The 24,480-nt window shown below is 44.8% G+C and overlaps 1 protein-coding gene and 1 long non-coding RNA gene across 4 annotated transcripts in view; both read right to left on the reverse strand.

Annotated features, from left to right (window-relative positions):
• The window catches only part of LOC308597447, a 353,006-nt gene that overhangs the window by 84,121 nt on the left and 244,405 nt on the right, over positions 1-24,480 (reverse strand). The gene's annotated exons all lie outside the window — the stretch shown is intronic.
• Positions 1-24,480, reverse strand: part of CTIF (cap binding complex dependent translation initiation factor) — a 191,718-nt gene that overhangs the window by 72,415 nt on the left and 94,823 nt on the right. For all 3 annotated transcript variants that reach the window (XM_081212911.1, XM_081212910.1, XM_081212909.1), the window contains one exon: positions 14,817-14,893. In XM_081212911.1, coding sequence (XP_081069037.1) covers positions 14,817-14,893 — 77 coding nt within the window. The remainder of the gene's footprint in view (positions 1-14,816; positions 14,894-24,480) is intronic.

Here is a 24,480-nt window from a genome sequence, read left to right on the forward strand (position 1 = left end):
GATGTGGCTTCTGAGAGTACCGTTGTGGGAGCCTAATTTAAGGCTGCAATCTTACAAGCAGGTTTATATTTCTTTTTTAAAAAACAACTTTTTTTTACTTTATTTTCAACATAGACCACAACAACTCATACACACAAACCCACCACCATTGACAATTTAATTATCAAAATTAAACTCCTATCCCCTTACACAAAGAAAAAATAGCATAAAAATAAAAGACTTCCTTTATCCTATAAATGGCCTCTTTATTTACTTCTTTGTATACTGTTTCTTTTATATGTGATTATTACAATTCTTCCTAATTATGACTTAAAAAACCCACAAAGTCTCCTGTAGAAATTAATCGAAACAAGTCCACGTGTATATTTTGGGCCACGGTTTCATAAAGTATTCTCTGCATTTTCCCCATTCTTTGTGAAATTCTTGTCTAGGTTGTCCCCTAATTGTTTCCGTTAATCTGGCCAATTCCATATAATCTAATAATTTATCCTGCCATTCCTTTTTCATTGGCACAAATTCTTTTTTCCAAGGACTGTATTTCTGAGTAGACACGCAGAGTCTACACAGAGCATGTGAAATTTGCTCTGAAATCGTGTAAAACACGGGGCAAAATAGCATATTAAAAAACTGGAGACCAGATAAGCATAGAATAATTTGTTTCCTCACTTCCTTGCTCTGTTGACGTCCGTTCCGTACAGAATTTTTACATTATTATTCTGTGTCATTGGGCGGCTAAAAGTTCTTGCACTCCTGACGAGTTCACAAAGAGACCTGTCAACTTCTTCCGAGATCAAATGACCAGGCACCGGCTAAGTTTACTTTAAAATTATTCCACTCCTCCCACATGCCCCTGCCTCCCACTTGCTCACATAATCCCAGCTGGAGCCCCACAGAGTCACAACCTGGTCCCCTTTCACCCTTCACAGTTCTAAATAGTCTACGCATTTAAACTATTTCCCTGCCCCTCCTCCTTTTTTGTTACAGCTGTTTTTATTTACATCTCCATGAATCTTTGACCCAGGGCAATGAGCCATTCCTCTGTAGTCTCTTTATTCCACATAAAATATTTTGCAGTAGGACTTGCAGTCAACAAACAATGGCTGTTCCAGCATGAGCCACAGTAAGCTCCTTCAGGGGCTCTCAGGAAGGATGAACTAATCCCAATTTTCCATGGCATTTGGTTACTTCCGAATTGTGGTTTTTGCAAAAATGCACATCAAGCTCAGAAGCATGAACCAAGCCCTTCCAGTGTGAGATCATCATAACTTGTTCCCCCACGTGGATCCATCGCAAGAGATGTGCAGCCGAAGATTCGTCTAGTTGCTACAAGTCACAGTCAAATCCATCTTTCATCGCCCCTTTCCCCCAGGAGCGCACATTTCTTCACTTGCCTTTTGAAAATTTCCCTTCAGACAATCTGCCTTCTGCTTTCCTTACAACCATTGGACTAATGATTCACAGGATTTTATGACTGACCCATCTCTGCTGTTAGAATACTCATGAACATTCTATGACATCACAGCAGCTCAGCCAGTGGGTGAGAGGAGGGGCTTACAGCAGTTTTCAATTTGGACTCACAACTGTCCATGGAGGCACAGGTTAATTCTGTGTCCAGGGCAGCTGTCTACCAGTTCCATTTGGTGTGCCAGCTGAGATCCTACTTGCCTGTGCACTGTCTCGCCAGAGTGGTACATGCTCTGGTTATCTCCCGCTTGGACTGCTGTGATGCGCTCTACGTGGGGCTACCTTTGAAGGTGACCCGGAAACTACAACTAATCCAGAATGCGGCAGCCAGACTGGTGACTGGGGTGGCCGCCGAGACCACATAACACCGGTCTTGAAAGACCTACATTGGCTCTCAGTACATTTCTGAGCACAATTCAAAGTGTTAGTGTTGACCAGGGGTCAGCAAACTTCTTCAGCAGGGGGCCGGTCCACTGTCCCCCAGACCTTGTGGGGGGCCTGGACTATATTTTTTGGGGGGAAATGAATGAACTCCTATGCCCCACAAATAACCCAGAGACGGATTTTAAGGACACATTCTACTCATGTAAAAACATGCTGATTACCGGACCGTCTGTGAGCTGGATTTAGAAGGCAATTGAGCCAGTACCGGGCCCCAGGCCTTAGTTTGCCTACCCATGGTGTTGACCTTTAAAGCCCTAAATGGCCTTGGCCCAGTATACCCGAAGGAGCGTCTCCACCCCCATCGTCCAGCCCAGACACTGAGGTCCAGCTCCAAGGGCCTTCTGGTGGTTCCCTCACTGCGAGAATTGAGGTTACAGGGAACCAGGCAGAGGGCCTTCTCGGTAGTGACGCCCACCCTGTGGAACAGCTGCCCATCAGATATTAAGGAGATAAGTAACTATACAACCTTTACAAGGCATCTGAAGGCAGGCCTTTTATAGGGGAGCAGTTAATGTTTAATCTTTTATTATGTTTTTGTATATGCTGGAAGCTGCCCAGGCTGGCTGGGGCTACCCAGTCAAGATGGGCGGGGTACAAATAATAAAATTATTATTATCTATTATTCAACCATGTAAGTGTTTAGCAGGTACGTGGTTCTGCATGAAGCGGAACATAAAACTGGGATGCTATGGAATTAGGGGGCATCACTAAAACAATGCCACCTTCTGGTAGAAAGGCAGCCATGTTACAACGGAATGGGCTGGCGAGGGGAAAATGAGAGTCAAGAAAATTTGTGCAAGGCAAGCAACTACTTTCAGAAAGGAACAGCCACTAAACACGCTGCCACAATCTGTCACCTCCTTCTCTTTCACTTGAGGCTCTTCTTCTTCTAGCAATGAAAGGGAGGAATGAAACCTGGGCAGATTGCCACTCCACCCACGACATCCCAGGGAAAGATGTCGAAGCGATTTTTCTACACCTTACCAGGCCAGACAGAATCTCATAACTACAAACACCTCACGAGCTCACTGACTACACTACCCTATGTACTGGGGGTGCTGCAAGGCGAAATGGACATTTTCTCAGTACCTCCTCTTCCAGGTACAACCTTGTAACCGTACCCACGCGGCAGGTGAAAAAGCTGAGATTGAGAGAGTGTCTTGTCTAAGGCCACACAGTGAGTTTTGGGCAAAGGTGAGCTTTTTTGGGGGGTGGGGTGGGGTGTTTCTCTGCTCACAGTTCACCCTCTTAACTACAAGGACTCAGCCACAATTCCTCCCAGCTGCATTTGAGGGAAGAATGAGATGGTGAGGCAACCTCCACTGGCCTGACCAGGGGAAACCGCCATTTAGCCCATTGGCTCCCAGAACTGCCTTTGGTCATTATATAGTTTGCTGTTTAACAATATGAAATAAATGAAACTCTGGATATACCGACAGGAGGTATGAAAACACATACTGTTGTTGTTGTTGTTGTTATTACACACCATCTGTAGATTTCAGGGTGGTTCACAGCATAAAAATACAAGATAAATAAACCACAAAATATATAATAAGAACAAGAATAAAAACAAGCCAATAACCGCCCCCACACCTATAATAAACTACCTGAATACACCTATTTTCCTCCTTTTCACCCTATTCCTTTTTTCCTTTTGTGTTGTGTCTCTTAAAGTCACTATTAAGACTGGCCGATATCTGGTTTTCATCCTTGTGATAGATCACTAGCTAAAGGAGTACTGATGGCAGTCAAACGTCTCGCAGCTACAAAAGGCTTCGGAGCAGCCTGTATAAACTTTAGTTTGATGCTCGTGTGATTTGAGGTGATACTGGGCCACTATCCTGTCCCATTTGCTTACTAAGAGCAGGAAGATGAAATGTCCTGAAGTGGTTGTGTTCAAGTGTTTGTCCAGGGCTTTGCATATCAATACAAGAACCTTGAGCCTGACCCACTAGTAGCATATAGGCAACTAGCACAAATGTTACAGGCAAATGTTGCCAGCAATCTGACCCCATGAGCAGTCTAATCTGCACCAGCTGGAGCTTCTGAACCTTGAATTCCATGTGGTGCAATCCTGCGCATGTTTCCTCAGAAGCCCCATGGAGTTATGCCTAAGTAAGTGTGTACACTTTGCAGCTTAAATCAATGAATTAGAAAACAAGCCCTCCAAAGAAACAAAACAGAACAAAAATGGGAGAAAAACAACATCTGGAGGGCCACAGGTTCCCCATCGCGGATCTTACTGAGTTCAAAACAGCCCTGAGCGACGTTCTTTTGTTAAATAACAGGATTACAAACATGTCCCTAACTTTCCAGTTACAGTCTTGCTCAGGTGGGCTTCCTACTGTTAGCTTGGCTTTACACTTAAATGATCAAGTGGAGCTAGCTTGATTTTGGTTTGGTTTTTAAAGATGTTTAATTAACTTCACATCCTGAGAAAATGGCGCCCTACTTTCCACTTAAACCCTTGGAGTAGCAAAAGTGTGTGATTTTGTGTTGTTTTGCTGCGTTTTCTTTAAACAGAAGTGTTTTGTAAGCTGCTGGTGACTCACTTGGTTCATTTCCTCTGTTGATAATTGGGTCACATAGAATCATAGAATCATAGAGTTGGAAGAGACCACAAGGGCCCTCGAGTCCAACCCCCTGCCAAGCAGGAAACACCATCAGAGCACTCCTGACATATGGTTGTCAAGCCTCTGCTTAAAGACCTCAAAGAAGGAGACTCCACCACACTCCTTGGCAGCAAATTCCACTGTCGAACAGCTCTTGCTGCCAGGAAGTTCTTCCTAATGTTTAGGTGGAATCTTCTTTCTTGTAGCTTGGATCCATTGCTCCGTGTCCGCTTCTCTGGAGCAGCAGAAAACAACCTTTCTCCCTCCTCTATGTGACATCCTTTTATATATTTGAACATGGCTATCATATCACCCCTTAACCTCCTCTTCTCCAGGCTAAACATGCCCAGCTCCCTTAGCCGTTCCTCATAAGGCATCGTTTCCAGGCCTTTGACCATTTTGGTTGCCCTCCTCTGGACACGTTCCAGTTTGTCAGTGTCCTTCTTGAATTGTGGTGCCCAGAACTGGACACAGTACTCTAGGTGAGGTCTGACCAGAGCAGAATACAGTGGCACTATTACTTCCCTTGATCTAGATGCTATAATCCTATTGATGCAGCCCAGAATTGCATTGGCTTTTTTAGCTGCCGCGTCACACTGTTGGCTCATGTCACGTTTGTGGTCAACCAAGACTCCTAGATCCTTTTCACATGTACTGCTCTCAAGCCAGGTGTCACCCATCTTGTATTTGTGCCTCTTATTTTTTTTGCCCAAGTGCAATACTTTACATTTCTCCCTGTTAAAATTCATCTTGTTTGTTTTGGCCCAGTTCTCTAATCTGTCAAGGTCGTTTTGAAGTGTGATCCTGTCCTCTGGGGTGTTAGCCACCCCTCCCAGTTTGGTGTCATCTGCAAATTTGATCAGGATGCCCTTGAGTCCATCATCCAAGTCGTTGATAAAGATGTTGAATAAGACCGGGCCCAAGACAGAACCCTGTGGCACCCCACTAGTCACTCTTCTCCAGGATGAAGAGGAACCATTGATGAGCACCCTTTGGGTTCGATCAGTCAGCCAGTTACAAATCCACTGAGTGGTAGCATAGTCAAGACCGCATTTTACCAGCTTCTTTACAAGAATATCATGGGGCACCTTGTCAAATGCCTTGCTGAAATCAAGGTAGGCTACATCCACTGCGTTCCCTTCATCTACCAGGCTTGTAATTCTGTCAAAAAACGAGATCAGGTTAGTCTGACATGACTTATTTTTCAGAAATCTATGCTGACTATTGGTGATCACAGCATTCCTTTCTAGGTGCTCACAGACTGTTTTCTTAATGATCTGCTCCAGAATCTTCCCTGGTATTGATGTCAGACTGACTGGGCGGTAATTATTTGGGTCCTCTCTTTTCCCCTTTTTGAAAATAGGGATAACATTTGCCCTCCTCCAGTCTGCCGGGACTTCGCCTGTTCTCCAGGAATTCTCAAAGATGACTGCCAGTGGTTCTGAGATCACATCTGCCAGTTCTTTTAGTACTCTTGGATGCAGTTCATCTGGCCCTGGAGACTTGAATACATCTAAACTAGCCAAGTATTCTTGTACTATCTCCTTAGTTATTCTGGGCTGTGTTTCCTTTGCTGAATCATTTGCTCCAAATTCTTCAGGTCGGGCATTGTTTTCTTTATCGGAGAAGACTGAGGCAAAGAAGGCATTGAGGAGTTCAGCCCTTTCTGTGTCCCCTGTTTGCATTTCACCATCTTCTCCTCCGAGTGACCCCACTGTTTCTTTGTTCTTCCTTTTGCTACGGACATACCCATAAAAGCCTTTTTTGTTGCTTTTAACCTCTCTAGCAAGCCTGAGTTCATTCTGTGCTTTAGCTTTTCTGACTTTGTGTCTACACGTGCTGGCTATTTGTTTGAATTCCTCTTTGGTGGTTTCCCCCCTTTTCCATTTTTTGTACACATCCTTTTTAAATCTTAACTCAGTTAAAAGTTCTTTAGATAGCCACCCTGGCTTCTTTAGGCACCTTCCATGTTTCCGTCTCATTGGTATTGCCTGACGTTGTGCTTTTACTATCTCCCTCTTAACAAACTCCCAGCCATCATGAACTCCCTTTCCTTTTAGTATTACTGTCCATGGGATCTCACCCAGCACTTCCCTAAGTTTTATGAAGTCGGCTTTCTTAAAGTCAAGAAATTGAATCCTAGTATGCTTGGCTGCTCCTTTCCGCTGTATAGTAAACTTCAGAAGAGCATGATCACTCGCGCCTAATGATCCTTCCACTTCTACCCCACTAACCAGCTCATCAACATTGGTTAGGACCAGATCTAAAATGGCTGTTCCTCTTGTTGCTTCTCCCACTTTCTGGACAATGAAGTTGTCTGCAAGGCCAGTGAGGAATCTGTTTGACCTTATGCTCTTGGCTGAGTTTGACATCCAACAAATATCCGGGTAATTGAAGTCCCCCATTACTACTATCTCCCTTCCTTTTGCATGCTTGGCCATCTGTTCCAGGAAGGCATCATCTATGTCCTCTGTTTGGCTTGGGGATCTATAGTAAACTCCCACAATGAGGTCTCTGTTATTCTTCTCTCCCTTAATTTTGACCCAAATGCTCTCACTTTGGCTTTGAGGTTCTAAATCTTGGATCTCTCCACAGGTATACACATCCCTGACATATAACGCCACTCCTCCTCCTTTCTTGTCCGGTCTGTTTCTCTGAAATAGATTGTATCCCCCCATTATTACATTCCAATCGTGGGACTTATCCCACCAGGTTTCAGTGATGTCTATTATGTCATATTTACTTTGCTGTACCAAGAGCTCAAGCTCATCTTGTTTATTTCCCATGCTTTGCGCATTAGTGTACAGACATTGAAGTCCATTAATCATTCCCCCGTGTCTCTTATTTAAGGATTTTTTCCTCCCACCACTAGGTCTGCGTGCTGTTTGCTCCATTTGGTCTATGACCTGAGATTCTCATGAGCCCACATGGCCAATGGTCAAGGATGATGGGACTCCAGCAACAACGGGAGGGTCAAAGGTTCCCCGATTAAGACAAAATGCTCCCCTCCTTTTCCTACATGGTCTCCAACACTCCTTGCAGGTCTACTGGCCCAGAAAAGCTGTTTTGAGAGACACAAGGAGTTGAACTTTCCCAAATTTTCTTTACTGTTGCCTGGTCTTTCAACCCTGATATTGTTTGGGGGGCTTATAACAATGCTGTTCCAGACATTCTGTTCACCGCCTTTGGCCCTCAAGCCAGAGCTTCCCTCCTTCAACTTTCCTCTTCATCCTTTAGCTCTTGCTCTCCTTTATCCAATGGGACGTGGGTGGCATTGTGGGTTAAACTACAGAGCCTAGGACTTGCCGATCAGAAGGTTGGCGGTTCGAATCCCAGGCGACGGGGTGAGCTCCCATTGCTCGGTCCCTGCTCCTGCCAACCTACAGTTCGAAAGCACGTCAAAGTGCAAGTAGATAAATAGGTACCGCTCTGGCGGGAAAGTAAACAGTGTTACCGTGCGCTGCTCTGGTTCGCCAGAAGAGGCTTAGTCATGCTGGCCACATGACCCGGAAGCTGTACGCCGGCTCCCTCGGCCAATAAAGTGAGATGAGCGCCGCAACCCTGGAGTTGGTCATGACTGGACCTAATGGTCAGGGGTCCCTTTACCATTACCGTACTCCTTTATCCAGTCCTGTCCTACTTAATGGCTTGCTTCGCATGTCATGCTAAGCCAAACCATGAACACGCAAGCCTGTGAGCTCTGGGAAGAGGAGACTGTGGCTACTATGCCTGACAACAAATCCTAATTATTGGATTCTTTTGCCCCATCTTTTTGTGGCTGCCAAACAGCCATGTCATGCTTATGATATTTTATTCTCGTGCTAATTATGCTGTTTTAAATGTGCATTTTATATTTGACTTCACTTTAGCAATGTTTTCTTTTGAAATGTTTTAAGATTTTTTGTTGTTAAATATGTATTCTGTAGTAGACCTCCTTTGTAATGTTTTATTTTGAAACCTTTAAGATAATATTTTAGTTTTCTGTTAATTATGTTGCTTTGATGGTATACTCTATATTTGACTTTCTTCAGATTGGTTTATTGATGTTTTAATATTCTGTAAACCACTTTGAATTTTTTCTTAAAAATATAAAGCGGTATAGAAATGAAATTATTATTAATAATAATAGTACTCTGCCCAACTCTACTTGTTTTGCTGCACTTTGCTAAACCACCACCACCACCACAACAACAACAATTTATTTGTACCCCACCAATTTGGCTGGGTTTCCCCAGCCACTCTGGGCGGCTTCCACAAAGACCAAAAATACACTAAGACGTCACACATTAAAAACTTCCCTGAACAGTGCTGCCTTAAGATGTCTTCTGAATGTCAGATAGATCTATCCAATTACCGCCCGGTCTCGAATCTTCCATTCCTGGGTAAGGTGATTGAGAGAGCGGTTGCTGAACAGCTTGGTAGGTTTCTGGATGAAACATCTGCTCTGGATCCATTCCAGTCCGGCTTCCGCGCTGGTCATGGGACCGAGACAGCTCTGGTCGCCCTAACAGATGATCTCCGCAGGCAGCTGGATCGAGGCGGGTCGGGGCTGCTGATTCTTCTAGATCTGTCAGCAGCCTTTGACATGGTCGATCACGAACTCCTGGACCACCGCCTTGCCGACGTGGGGATCCAGGGCACAGTCCTTCAATGGCTGCGCTCGTTTCTCTCTGGTCGGGGACAGAGGGTGGCGCTTGGGGGGGAATTGTCATCACGCCACTCCTTGGTGTGTGGAGTGCCTCAGGGTGCAATTCTCTCCCCGATGCTTTTTAACATCTTTATGCGCCCCCTCGCCCAGCTTGTCCGGAGTTTTGGGCTGGGTTGCCATCAGTATGCTGATGACACCCAACTCTATCTGTTGATGGATGGCCATCCTGACTCGGCCCCAGACACACTGACCAGATGTCTGGAAGCTGTGGCTGGATGGTTACGTGGGAGCCGGTTGAAGTTAAATCCTTCGAAGACAGAGGTCCTCTGGCTGGGGCGGGACGATATGGGATCGAGGGGGCAACTCCCATCTCTTGCGGGGGTGCAATTAGTGCCAGCACCGGCCGTTAAGAGTTTGGGTGTAATCTTCGATACCTCCCTCTCTATGGAGGCGCAGATTACAGCTATAACAAAGGCGGCATTTTTTCATCTCCGCCAAGCTAAGCAGTTGGCCCCTTATCTCTCTCGTCCTGACCTAGCCACTGTGATCCATGCGACGGTCACCTCCAGACTGGATTATTGTAACTCGCTCTACGTGGGGCTGCCCTTGAGACTGACCCAGAAACTCCAGCGGGTGCAGAATGCCGCGGCGAGACTCCTTATGGGGTCTTCGCTGCGAGAGCACATTCATCCGGTATTATACCAGCTGCACTGGCTCCCGGTGGAGTACAGGATCAGGTTTAAGGTGCTGGTTTTAACCTTTAAAGCCCTATACGGCCTAGGACCCTCGTACCTACGGGACCGCCTCTCCTGGTATGCCCCACAGAGAAACCTACGGTCTGCAAATAATAACATCCTCAAGGTCCCAGGCCTCAGAGAGGTTAGGCTGGCCTCAACTAGAGCCAGGGCCTTCTCGGCTGCGGCTCCAAACTGGTGGAATGCTCTGTCACAAGAGACTAGGGCCCTGCGGGACCTGACATCTTTCCGCAGGGCCTGCAAGACAGAGTTGTTCCGCCAGGCTTTTGGTCAGGGCGCAGCCTGACTCCCTCCTCTGGCAACCTGCTCAGAATTTTGCTTAATTGGTTGCCATCAATTTGATTTAATTAGTTTTTATAATGAAATATTTTTAGGTTGTGTGATTATTTGACTGATTATTTGATTGTTGTTAGCCGCCCTGAGCCCGGCTTCGGCTGGGGAGGGCGGGATATAAATAAAATTTATTATTATTATTATTGTTTATCTCTTTGACATCTGATGGGAGGGCGTTCCACAGGGCGGGCGGCACTACAGAGAAGGCCCTCTGGCTGGTTCCCTGTAGTTTTGTTTCTCGCAATGAGGGAACCACCAGAAGGCCCTCGGTGCTGGACCTCAGCGTCCGGGCAGAATGATGGGGGCGGAGACACTCCTTCAAGTATACTGGACCGAGGCCGTTTAGGGCTTTAAAGGTCAACACCAACACTTTGAATTGTGCTAGGAAACATACTGGGAGCCAATGTAGGTCTTTCAAGACCGGTGTTATGTGGTCTCAGTGGCCATTCCAAGTCACCAGTCTAGCTGCCGCATTCTGTTTTTTTTTTTTAATAAATTTTTATTGGTTTTACAGCATTTTTAAGAAAAACAAACAAACACAAAACAAAACAAACATACAAAATAACTTCAAAGATATTTTCATAAACCTCTTTTCTTGGACTTCCCCATACCCCCCCTCTCTGCATCCCAGTGTCCATATTTGAACTAGCAATTCCCAGTTGTTACTTTCTAATCTCTGTCGTCTTAGTCCTCCTTTATTGTCTAACCTTGTATCCCTGTACCCTGTTACTTCTAGCAACCACAACATTTTAACATTCGTTGAGTTTATAGTAGTCCTTAAGATAGCTTTTAAATTTTTTCCATTCTTCTTCCACCATCTCTTTGCGTTGGTCACGGATTCTGCCTGTCATCTCAGCCAGTGTCATATAGTCCATCACTTTCATCTGCCATTCTTCCAGAGTAGGTAAATCTTGTGTCTTCCAATACTTTGCGATGAGTATTCTTGCTGCTGTTGTGGCATACATAAAGAAATTTCTATCTTTCTTTGTCACCAATTGGCCGACAATGCCCAAGAGAAAGGCCTCTGGTTTTTTAGAAAATGTACATTTAAGTACCTTTTTCATTTCATTATAGATCATTTCCCAGAAGGCCTTTATCTTCGGGCATGTCCACCAAAGGTGATAAAAAGTACCTTCAGTCTCTTTACATTTCCAACATTTATTATCGGGCAAATGGTAGATTTTTGCCAGCTTGACTGGGGTCATGTACCACCTGTATACCATTTTCATAATGTTTTCCTTTAAGGCATTACATGCCGTAAATTTGATACCGGTGTTCCATAACCATTCCCAGTCATCTGACATAATGTTATGTCCAACATCCTGCGCCCACTTAATCATAGCAGATTTAACTGTTTCATCCTGTGTGTTCCATTTCAACAGCAAGTTATACATTCTAGATAAATTCTTAGTATTGGGTTCTAGCAATTCGGTCTCTAGTTTTGATTTCTCCACTTGGAAACCGATTTTCCTATCCTGTTTAAAAAATTCCATTATTTGGCGATATTGAAACCAATTTTCTACTTTGTGCTTCAATTTCTCCTGACTTTGTAGTTTAAACTTGTCTCCATCCTGTTCTAAAATTTCCCAATACTTCGGCCATCCGACCTCCATATTGAGTTTCTTCACTGCTTTAGCCTCCACTGGTGACACCCATCTAGGGGTTTTATTTTCCAATAAGTCTTTGTATCTTATCCAAACATTAAATAATGCTTTTCTAACAATGTGATTTTTAAAGGTACTGTTAACCTTGTCATACCAAAGATATGCATGCCAACCAAAAGCATTATTGAAGCCTTCCAGATCCAAGATGTCCGTGTTCTCGAGGAGCATCCATTCTTTCAGCCAGCAAAACGCTGCTGCCTCATAGTACAATTTTAGGTCCGGCAGGGCAAAACCCCCTCTTTCTTTAGCGTCAGTCAGTATTTTGAATTTAATTCGGGGCTTTTTGCCCTGCCAGACAAATTTCGAAATGTCTTTGTGCCACCTCTTAAAACATTCCATCTTGTCAAGAATCTGCAAGGTCTGAAACAAAAATAACATTCTAGGCAATACATTCATTTTAATTACTGCAATTCGGCCTAACATTGACAGTTTCAGATTTGACCATATTTCTAGATCTTTTTTAATCTCTGACCAACATTTTTCATAATTGTCCTTATACAAATTGACATTCTTAGGTGTTAAATAAACCCCTAGGTATTTGACTTTCTTAACCACTGTCAAACCTGTTTCCTCCTGAAATTTCTCCTTTTCCATATCTGTTAGGTTTTTCCCTAAGACTTTAGTTTTTTGCTTATTCAACTTAAATCCAGCCACCTGGCCAAATTGTTGAATTATTTCTAAAACCCTTTTCGTACTAGTGTTTGGCTCTTGCAAAGTCAATACTAGGTCATCTGCATACGCTCTTAACTTGTAATGTTTAGCTCCGACCTGCACACCTTTGACCTGCTGGTCATTTCTTATCATATTCAGCAACACCTCCAGAACCGAAATGAAAAGTAATGGGGAAATTGGGCACCCCTGCCGAGTTCCTTTTTCTATCTTAAGTTCCTCAGTCACAACATTATTTACAATCAGCTTAGCTTTTTGTTCGGAATATATTGCAGCCATACCATTCTCAAAACCCTAGCCTACCCCCATCCCATGAAGATTCTTCCTCATAAAACTCCAAGAGATATTATCAAAGGCTTTCTCCGCGTCCACAAAGATCAATACTGCTTTAGTGTTTATATTCACCTCCAGCTTTTCCAAAATGTCTATTACATTCCTTACATTGTCTGCTAGGTGTCTTTTAGGGAGAAAGCCTGCTTGGTCTTTATGAATCTTCTCCATCAAAACTCTTTTAAATCTTTTTGCCAAAATGTCTGCAAAAATTTTGTAATCCACATTGAGGAGTGATATCGGGCGGTAGTTCTTGAGTTGAGTCTTTTCAGTCTCTGACTTTGGTATGAGTGAAATATATGCCTCTTTCCACGATTCAGGTGCCCTTTTTCCCTCAAGAATCTCATTACAAACTTCTCTTAGTGGTTGAATCAACCATTCCTTCAGCGATTTGTAGTATCTAGAAGTCAGTCCATCTGGTCCCGGAGATTTGCCCAGTTGCATATTCTGAATGGCAGCCTCTATCTCTTGTTCTGAGATTCTCTGGTTCAAGTCCATCTTACTTTGCTGAGAGATGTTTTGTAATCCATATCTTCCAAGGAATTTGTCTATATCTTCTTCATTTTGCGGGCCTTGGGTGTAAAGTTTTTTGAAATAACTTAAAAAGCAATTTCTAATTTCATTAGGTTTAGATATGTTCTTTCCATCGACCTCTAGGCTTGTAACTGTATTTAGTTTCTGCCTTTTCTTCAATTGCCATGCCAAAAGTTTACCACATTTATTTGCTGATTCAAAAGTCTTTTGTTTCATTTGCTTTATCTTCCATTCAATCTCTTGGTTCATCAATTCCATATATTGAGTTTGATATAACTTAATCTCTCTTAAAATGTCCTGAGACTTTGGTTTTGTTCTTAGTTTCCTCTCTCCTTCCTTTATCATTTCCAAGATCTTCTCTTTTTTCTCATTTTGTTTTTTCCTCTTTATTGAATTTTGTTGGATCAAAAATCCTCTCATAACAGCTTTACTTGCGTCCCAGATCACTCTTTTCTCCACGTCAGTCCTCAAATTTATTTCAAAATAGTCTTTTAGGGTCTTTTGGGCCTTCGTGAGAATCTCCTTGTCTCGAAAGAGGGTGTCATTCATTCTCCATCTAAATTGACCGGTTATTGTGAGTTTCATCTCCATCTTCACGGCGTTATGGTCGGAGCAGGTTTTTGGGCAGATTTCCACTTTCTTAATCTTTGGAGCCAATCCACTAGTAACCCAGATTTGGTCAATTCTGGTCCAGGTCATCATTGCTTGGGAGAAGAAGGTTCCCTCTCTCTCCAGAGGGTTCCTTGTTCTCCAAATGTCTATCAAGTCCATGTTTTCTGTCATTTCGAAAAAAGTCTTAGGGAGTCTCCTGCCGCATTCTGGATTAGTTGTAGTTTCCAGGTCACCTTCAATGGTAGCCCCACGTAGAGCGCGTTGCAGAAGTCCAAGCGGGAGATAACCAGAGCATGCACCACTCTGGCAAGACAGTCCATGGGCAGGTAGGGTCTCAGCCTGCGTACCAGATGGAGCTGGTAGACAGCTGCCCTGGATACAGAATTGACCTGCGCCTCCATAGACAGCTGTGAGTCCAAAATTACTCCCAGACTGCGCATCCGGTCTTTCAGGTGCACAGTTACCCCATTCAGAACCAGGGAGTCCTCCACACCAGCCCGCCCCCTGTCCCCCAAAAACAGTACTTTCACGATGTGAAAACCAGGCCAATAACTCATCTTTCCTTTGGGCACAAGAAAACATGTTGAATACATGCCACTCACAACCCTCCAGGACTTCCATTTTTGGGTTGCTCCCTGCAGATTGAAATCTCAGCGAACACCTGTGATTTTAATGTGTGCAGGATTTTCCTTCTTTAGGTAGATAATAAACACACAAAAAGCATCGCCCGTTCAAAAAGCATTCTCCCTACCTCCGGTCATTCCTCCTCCTCCTGAACAATTTTTTGGTGTGTGCGATTTCAGCTTCGTGTGGCAACGGGTGATAACCCTGGCAGAAAAAGGAAGGGGAGAAATAAGACAGTCATTAATTCAAAAAGAGGAGCCAGTGACACTTAAAGCTCATAAGAGGCAGGATGCTGGCGCTCCCAGGCTCTTACGATGTCCTTGTAACAGACTCAAACGCTGGCTTGAATGAATCATCCATTTCAACTTCCTTTGAGCTGCTGGAACAAAATAAACTTACTGTGACTTGGGGAGGAATCTCACACTGCTCAACACAATCAGCCTCGTTGTTATGCAACTATCAGCACATGAAAAAGGCGTTGCACCAAAAAGGTTTAATATGATCGCCTTCTATGCATCCAAAAAGGCTACTCTTTTGGAATTCACCCAAGAATATTATTTACACAGCACCATCATGGTACTTTGCTAAAACCAAAGAGGACCATGCCTTTTGGATCTTTCAGCTAGTCCTCTGAATGACACAGGTCACCGAACGGGGAGAACTGGACCTCTGTGCTAAAGTTTCAGCACCAAGAAAGAGGAAAATGCAGCCTTAGCAAACTAATGATTTTAGATGCTCCATCAGTCAAGTGTTCACTGTCATGTGACCTTTAGTTGATCATTTATTAATTTTATAAATAGCTCAGTCACTAGAGCAGGCATAGGCAAACTCGGCCCTCCAGATGTTTTGGGACTACAATTCCCATCATCCCTGACCACTGGTCCTGTTAGCTAGGGATCATGGGAGTTGTAGTCCCAAAAAACATCTGGAGGGCCGAGTTTGCCTATGCCTACACTAGAGCATGAGACTCATAATCTCAGAGTTGTGGGTTCAAGCAGCATGTTGGGCAAAAGATTCCCACATTGCAGAGAATTGAACTAAATGACCCCCATAGTCCCTCCCAACTCTACAATCTATGATTCTGTGATCCCATCCTTCTTCCCAATGGGCAGCAAACACGCAAGCAATAAAACATATCAAAACACCTAAGAAGGAACCCCTCAGTTCCAATACAGATGTAGATTGGGAAGGATATCTACTTTAAAAGGCTTGTTGAAAGTTAAGGCTGTATCTGCCGGAGCCCCACTGCTGAACAGAACAGGGATTAGTTGATTTGATTTATATACCGTATTTTTCACCCTATAGGACGCACTTTTTCCCCTCCAAAAATGAAGGGAAAATGTGTGTGCGTCCTATGGGGCGAATGCAGGCTTTCGCTGAAGCCTGGAGAGCGAGAGGGGTTGGTGTGCACCGACCCCTCTCGCTCTCCAGGCTTCAGGAAGCTATCCGCAAGCCTTGGGAGCCCGTGGGAGTTCCCGCCAGGCTCCCACGGCTTGCGGAGAGCTGCCTCTATCCTGAAGCTTGGGCGCGCTGTGCAGTCGCGCCCCGGGCTTCGGGTAGCTCTGCGCAAGCTGTGGGAGGGCTCCCATGGCTTGTGGAGAGCAGCCTGCTCTGGGGGCTGGGGTCGGGGGAAGCTCGGTCTTCCCCCGCCCCAGCCCCACGCCTGGGGGGAAATAAAAGTTTTTTTCTTTATTCCCCCCCCAAAAAAAACTAGGTGCGCCCTATGGGGCGAAAAATAAGGTACTTCGCCGCCGCTTTTCATTCAAAATGAAATGATAAACAACGGCTTGCAAATGATAAACAACAACAACATGATACAAACATCACAAATACAGCATAGGTCATACGGAATAATTAACACGCCATCAGTGAAACAATTACGATCTATAAAGAAACTGTTAACAAAGGAGCAACTAAAAAAAATAACCCAATTAAAGCAAAAGTCAGATTATATTGTTAAGAAATCAATACAGCATTTATAATATATAAAACAGTATCAACATTAACAAAATAGCAACCAAAACAAAAACTAGGTGTTCATACACCTACTCTTCACACCTCCATGACTTGTAAATCTTTCGGTGTATTCAGCTCATTAATATAATATAGGTTTATACAGGGTGAGACAGTATTTAAGGTATCCCAGGTCACAAGATATACAGGGTTTTATGTACACCAAACCAGCACTTTGGACTGAGTTGGGAAAGAAGCACACACACCATTGCAAGTTCTATGACGTGTTTTGCTGCATTAACATGCTGCTCACTGCCTTGGCCTTTGGGCCAAAAAATGCTACATAAACAAACCACAACGTACTTCATGGCAATCCCAAAATGCAGAGACTGGCACTACAAGTTTATCCACTACCAGGGTGTTGCAAGGGATTTAAGAGACTTGAGGCACGGCACAGATTTCCAGATGCAAAAAGGCGCAGATGCAAATGTAGGCCAACTTTTTTTTGGGGGGGGGGGACTCTCGTTCCTGATGCTGGGGCTTACTTCTAGCCACGTACATCCCAATAGGATTTTCTGGTCACAATATTGAATTGGCTAGATTGACAGAGGCAATTGGGGGTCAAACCAAGCAAAAATTCCAAAAAGAATAGGTAAAATATAGAGAACATCTTAAAAAGCGGTGCCCTCAAATTAATACTTGGACCTGTTTCAATTAACTTCCGCAGAATAACTTATGGTACAGTGGTGCCCCGCAAGACGAAATTAATTCGTTCCGCAATTTTTGTCGTCTAGCGAATTTTTCGTCTTGCGAAGCACGAAATCCCATAGGAATGCATTGAAAATCAATTAATGCGTTCCTATGGTCAAAAAAAGTCGAAACAAAGCCAAATTTGGTACAACAACAGTTTATTAACTGCTCTTTAAAGTCACACATACTGTAAAGAGCAGTTCAAAAATTGAAGGGAAAATAAATTAACTTTATAAACAAAACATGTCTTTGTTTTTAGACAAAGGAAACAAAGCCGCGAGACGTTTTCGTCTTGCGAAGCAAGCCCATAGGGAAATTCGTCTTGCGAGGCAAATCGAAAACGGAAAAACCTTTCGTCTAGCGAGTTTTTTGTCTTGCGAGGCATTCGTCTTGCGAGGTACCACTGTACTTAAGTTAAAAATAGAAAGAAAAAGGGGTAATAATGAACTAAAAAGGAGACAGTTTACAAAAAAGAACTGTGTTGAGGATGAAGGAAGTCAATTAGAAGAAAAGAACTGAAATATGGTACATATATATTATTGATTATTTGTTTTGTGTAAGTTTTGTACGTTATCATGTCTTATTTGTATTTTTGTGTGTTTGTGTGTTTTGTTGTTGTTTGTTTTTCTTTTGATTCCGTACTATTATTTTCATGTTTAGTTTGACAAGTGTGTGTGTATGTGTTGTAAATAAAGGGTTTTCTGGTCACAGTTCAGTGTGCGTGGATTGGATCCTCTGCCCCAACGCCTGCAATCACAATTATCCGTGGTCATGGGTTTTCCCCTGTGCCCATTTCATCCTCCTCACCACAACCCCAAGAGGCAGGCAAGGCTGTGAGGGAGTGCCTCACAAACACCCAGTAAGATTCACGGTCACCCAGTTAAGCTCACTCATGGGCTTTTTTCAGATGTTGAGGAGGCTAGAGGAACCAGCAATGCGCTCCACAGGGCCGCGAGCGAGGGCCGCTTTCTTTCATATACAACTTTCTGAGGGCCACAAGGCAGCGGCAGGTGTGCCCAGACAAGCATAAGCAGACAGAGCAGTGGGTATGGCCTTTGTACAATGGCCTTTGTACAGCCATGCAAAAAAAACCAGAGGTTTCTGCGCAGTCGCACGCATCGTCACCCCCTGTCCAGCCAAGCAAGGATGGACTATCACAGTTCAAGGACACATTCTATATAGTCTTTTTTTATATAAATATTTTATTAAGTTTTCACAATAAAAAAGCATACAAAGACAAAGAAAATACAACATCACAAAAAACAGTACAATACAAAAATACAAACATTGAACACATCAAAAGAAGAAGAAAAAAGAGATAAAAACACATATAGTAACAAAAAACAAAAATTCCCTCTTTCTTAGTTTCTCATCTTCAATTAACTTATTTTCCCGACTTCCTCACGTCTCCCGTTCTTGTATCCCTTTTTAGAAATTGATTCAGCAAATTCACATCCTATTAATTTATCTGTTGTTAATCCAATCTTACATTTTACTTTGTTGCTAAAGCCCCTGCAACTCATTTCAGTATCCTTAACATTCAAAAATTTTAGAATATTTCTGCAAATAAATTTTAAATTTCTTCCAATCTTCCTCCACCGACTCCTCTCCCTGGTCTCGGATTCTGCCAGTCATTTCCGCCACAAGGACACATTCTATATAGTCAAAAGCACTCAAGGAGGGCAGAGGGTAAGGCTGTAGAAGGTCACAGCCTGCAGAGAGCTCTGAGGACCGGGTACAGAAGCCTGGGCATTTGGTCTGTGGGTCTGAGGTGACAACACCCACCCCTCCCACTGTAAGCAAAGTCATTTTTTAAAATAAAAAGAGGGGGGAGAGGCAGAAGCTAATAATAATACTAATAATAAATTTTTACATATACTCCGCCCTCATTGGCAAGAGCCGGGCTCAGGGCAGCGAACACCAGTAAAATTACAACAAAAACATAATAGGGAAAAAGAAGAAGAAGAAGAAAAAAACGATTTAAAATACGGGTTAAAATACAATTTAAAATGCATCCTCATTTTAATAGTAGCCCATAGATCAAGACCATAAGGGGAGGGCAACATAAGGGTCAGACTGAGTCCAAACCAAAGGCCAGGCGGAACAGCTCTGTCTTGTAGGCCCTGCGGAAAGATGTCAAGGGCCCTAGTCTCTTGTGACAGAGCGACCACCAAGTCGGGGCCAGTACTGAAAAGGCCCTGGCCCTATTTGAGACCAACCTAACCACCTTGTGACTTGGGACCTCCAAAATGTTGTCATTTGTGGACCTTAAGGTCCTCCGTGGGGCATACCGGGAGAGGCGGTCCCGTAGGTATGTGGGTCCTAGGTCGTGAAGGGCTTTAAAGGTCAAAACCAGCACCTTAAACCTGACCCTGTACTCCACCGGGAGCCAGTGCAGTTGGTAAAAGTTGGTACAGTGGTGCCCTGCAAGACGAATGCCTCGCAAGACGGAAAACTCGCTAGACGAAAGAGTTTTCCATTTTGGAGGTGCTTCGCAAAACGAATCTCCTATGGGCTTGCTTCGCAAGACGAAAATGTCTTGCGAGTTCCTGCGGGTTTTTTCCCCTCCCCCCTTTTTCTAAGCCGCTAATCAGCTGATCCGATAAGACGATAAGCCGCTAATAGCGCTAATCCGTCAATGGGCTTGCTTCGCAAGACGAAAAAACCGCTAGACGAAGAGAATCACAGAACGGATTCTTTTCGTCTTGCGAGGCACCACTGTATTGGCCGTGCTGCAAAAGACAACAGGACACAAGCTTCCTGGACCCCTAATCCAATAGGGTGCTTAAGATCATAGGAAGCTTCCTTACCAAATGTCAAGACTATGGTTCCCTCCTGCCCAGTATTGCCTGCGGTGCTTGTTTAAGCCACTTAGTTAAACTGCGGAACTCGCTGCCACAGGATGCTGGCAATGGCCGCCAATTTGGATGGCTTTAAAAGATCAGACAAATTCATGGAGAAAGGGGCTATCGGTGGCTGCTAGCCAAAAGGGCAGCACTGCTTCTGAAGGCCAGTTACTGGAAACCACAGGAGGAAAGAGGGCTCTTGTGTTTGGGGCCTGCTTGCAGGTTTCCCCCACAGACAACTGGCTGGCCACTGTGAGAAGAGGATGCTGGATTGACTGGGTGACTGGCCTGACCCAGCAACTCAGCTATGGTCTGTGCCACAGTCCAGCAGGCTGCGGTTGGGAGCCCATGAACTCACAAACCATCGCCTGCAAGCTTCAAGAAAAAACCCAGAAGGCAAAACGTCAAACAGCAGGCAGGCAGGAGTGAATTCTCCTCCATTCGGAGTGAATTAGCATCGTCTGTGCGCTGCAAAGGTTTGGCACTGGTGTGTGTTGTTGTTTAGTCGTGTCTGACCCCATGGACCAGAGCACACCAGGTGCTCCTGTCTTCCACTGCCTCCCGCAGTTTGGTCAAACTCATGGTGGTAGCTTCGAGAACGCTGTCCAACCATCTCGTCCTCTGCCGTCCCCTTCTCCTTGGGCCCTCCATCTTTCCCAACATCAGGGTCTTTTCCAGGGAGTCTTCTCTTCTCATGAGGTGGCCAAAGTATTGGAGCCTCAGCTTCACGATCTGTCCTTCCAGTGAGCACTCAGGGCTGATTTCCTTCAGAATGGATAGGTTTGATCTTCTTGCAGTCCATGGGACTCTCAAGAGTCTCCTCCAGCACCAGAATTCAAAAGCATCAATTCTTCAGGGATCAGCCTTCTTTATGGTCCAGCTCTCACTTCCATACATCACTACTGGGAAAACCATGGCTTTAACTATACGGACCTTTGTTCTATTAAACTATTAAACTATTAATGCAAGGAGCCAACTCTTTTTCCAGCTCTGGCACCTGCGTGCTTCCAGTCTTTGTTGTAGTATCGGCCACTGACACTGCTGTTCCAGCTCTCACTTCCATACATCACTACCGGGGAAATCATAACTTTGACTATCAGAGCCTTTGTTGGCAAGGTGATGTCTCTGCTTTTTAAGATGCTGTGTGCTTTGCAATTTTATGGGAGGGTTCTCTGCATCTCCAAGTGTCTAAGCCCCTCCTTATGGTTTCCAGACCATCACACCTCTCCTGTATAACCTGCCGTTGAGTTTCAACTTTCTACACCCATCTTTCCGGCCAGAAGTGACATTCTACAGCCCCCCCCCCCTTAAATACATATATATAAAGCATTCAAATGAAATATATGCTAATCTGCTGAACAGGCGGAAATTTATTCCAGTCACAGAATTTAGAGGGTTTAGTTGGATTGCCAGACCCCTTGAATATGGATTCAGTTTGCACGTTGCCCTGTAGTCTGTGCTGGAATTTCTCTCTCTCTCTCTCTCTCTCTCCCTCTCTCTCTCTCTCTCTCTTTCTGTGTGTGTGTGTGTGTATGACTCTGTCTGAGCCTCAGGGAACGACTGTTATGGTATGTCTGGCCCGGTCCTAGAGATGTTTTGGGGCCTCATTAGTTTGTGTAAAGAGCTCTGTGGTTCTTGGAAGAGGAGACGCAGCTCTCTAAAAATTGCAAAGTATTATTTATTTTCTCAGAACTACAAAGCTGTCGCAACCACTATAGGCATTAAACGTCCTCTTACTTATGAAACGCGGTGCTTTGCAGAGCGGCTGTAAAAGAAGCTTTGTAAAAGCCACTCTTAGGATACCCATAATGATCCATTACCCAGGATTCCTTCGGGAGCCTCCTCTGACACGAAGCCAGTGAATCACAACTGAGGAGGGAGAGAGTATTTCACTCCACTCCAAACCATGATTTGAAACGGGCTCGAAACATCCTGGTTTAGGGGCAGTTCCTGCCTACTGCCAACCATAGTTTGCCCGACTCAGATGTCACAGCAAACCATGGTGATCACAGACCACAGAAGCGAGGAGAGAAAGGAGCCCATGAGCCTAAAGGGCGAAAGGAAAGAGAGTACAAGGTGGGAACTCCATCAAGCCCCCTTCTCTTGTGAGGGGTCCAGCTGCCATCAAGTCTGAGGGAAGAACTGTGTGGTAAGAGAGCTGTCCTGTACTCTTGGCCCACTCTGTTTATGGCTCTGATCTTGGAGGAAGAGAATATGACCTCATAATGAAAGAAGGGCCTGCTGTGCTGGATCAGGGCCAATGGCCCATCTATTATCATATGTGGGACTGTTGTTGTTTAGTCGTGTCCGACTCTTCCTGACCCCCTGGACCAGAGCACGCCAGGCACTCCTGTCTTCCACTGCCTCCTGCAGCTTGGTCAAACTCATGCTGGTAGCTTCGAGAACACTGTCCAACCATCTCGTCCTCTGTCGTCCCCTTCTCCTTGTGCCCTCCATCTTTCCCAACATCACGCTGCAAACTTTCTTTATAGGGGAGCCTCTAAACCTCTCAATCATCTGGGTTGCCTATACTGAGCAGTGTCCTTATATGCAAAACAGAGAGTTTCAGTCACTCCTCCTGCAAAAATTTCTAGAGGGGGAGCATGTTCACCTCCTGCACCAAAAGCAACCAAGAGTTTCGCGGAGGTTTAAAGACTAACAAATTTATTATGGCACGCACTTTTCGTGGGCTCAAGCCCAGCCAGTCAGATGCACGAAGCGAAATCTTATTTGGCAGGTATATACAGAGGGAGGGAGTTGTCAGGTGGGAGATGAATGGCAATGAGGTACAAAAATTACAGGCAGTGATCGTCAGAGCTTCAGAGCATAAAGCCACAGTTGTGGGCTGGCATTCCTTTTCTGCCCTCTAAGCACTCAGCTGAATAAAATGCACTCTGGTCTCTGTGGTGTATTACTGTCTGTTGGGGAAAAGCCATGGCTTTTGTGGGAGAGCATCTGCTTTCCATGCACAAGGTCCCAGACTCAACCCCCAACATCTCTACGTTGGGCTGGGAATGACTGACAGACTGTCTGGAACCCTGCTAACTGCTGCCAGTCTGTGCAGAACAGTCGCTTCCAAATGTTTTTGCGCCACTGTCCCCTTGGTTCCATAAACTCGTCCCCAGTGCCTCCTAATCTACCTTCTAAAACATTATTCCTCAGAACAGAGCCCTGTGCAACCCACTAAGGAAGAGAATAACAAAATTAAATTTGGAGCAGTAACAAATGACTGCGAGTTCGTTCAAAACCCAATTAAAACTAGTCTGATTTGTGCATTAAAACTGGTTATTTATTTGTATACCGCTCTGCATCAGAAGATCGTGAGGCGGTTCACAGCACAGAAATACAAAACAACAACACAAAACACACAATGAAACAAAAGCAAGGCAAAACAATATCAGCCAGATGCCTGGTTGAAGAGAAACATTTTCGCCTGGCACCTAAAAGTTATGTAATGAAGGTGCCAGGTGAGTCTCCCTGGGGAGAGCGCTCCGCAAACGGGGAGCCACCACAGAAAAGGCTGAACTTGCTGCCAGCACTTCACAGTCTGTGATTTACACCTCCAAACCTCCCTGCCTCTTAGAGCAGGGAACCACTGGGCTAGAGAATACAGTTGTACCTTGGAAGTCGAATGGAATCTGTTCCGGAATCCGTTTGACTTCCAAAACATTTGGAAACCAAAGCGTGGCTTCCGATTGGCCGCAGGAAGCTCCTGCAGCCAATCGGAAGCTGCATCAGCTTCTGAAAATCGTTCAAAAACCGGAACACTCACTTCTGGGCAAGGTACGACTGTACTGAGCTCAGTAGACCAGGGGTCGGCAAGGTTTCCCTTGCCTGGGCTGGTTCACTCCAGCAGAGATCCTTTGTGGGCCAGATCGCATGTGCGTGCGTGATTTCTGGCATCTGCGCATGTGTGGTTTCCGGTGCCATGGAAGCGAGTCCCCACGCCATGCCGCTTTAGCGCAGGCACTCACCAAGTGGGTGGCTCAGTTTGGGGGCGGTTCGTGGGCCAGTTAAACAACCCCTGTGGGCCGCTTGTGGGCCATGGGCCTTAGGTTGCTGACCCCTGTTGGTAGACCAATGGTTCAACCTGCTATATGGCAGCCTCCTGTGCCCCTAACAGGAGTGAACAGAGTCAGACGCAATGGACTCCTGAGAGGGTCCTTGCAAACCTTTCCTGCCATTGCTCCATGAGCCAGTGTGGTGTAGTGGTTAAGAGCGGTGGACTCGTAATCTGGGGAA

This window comes from Podarcis bocagei, assembly GCF_964188305.1.
Source record: "Podarcis bocagei genome assembly, chromosome: 11".
In the NCBI taxonomy this organism is placed as follows: domain Eukaryota; kingdom Metazoa; phylum Chordata; class Lepidosauria; order Squamata; family Lacertidae; genus Podarcis; species Podarcis bocagei.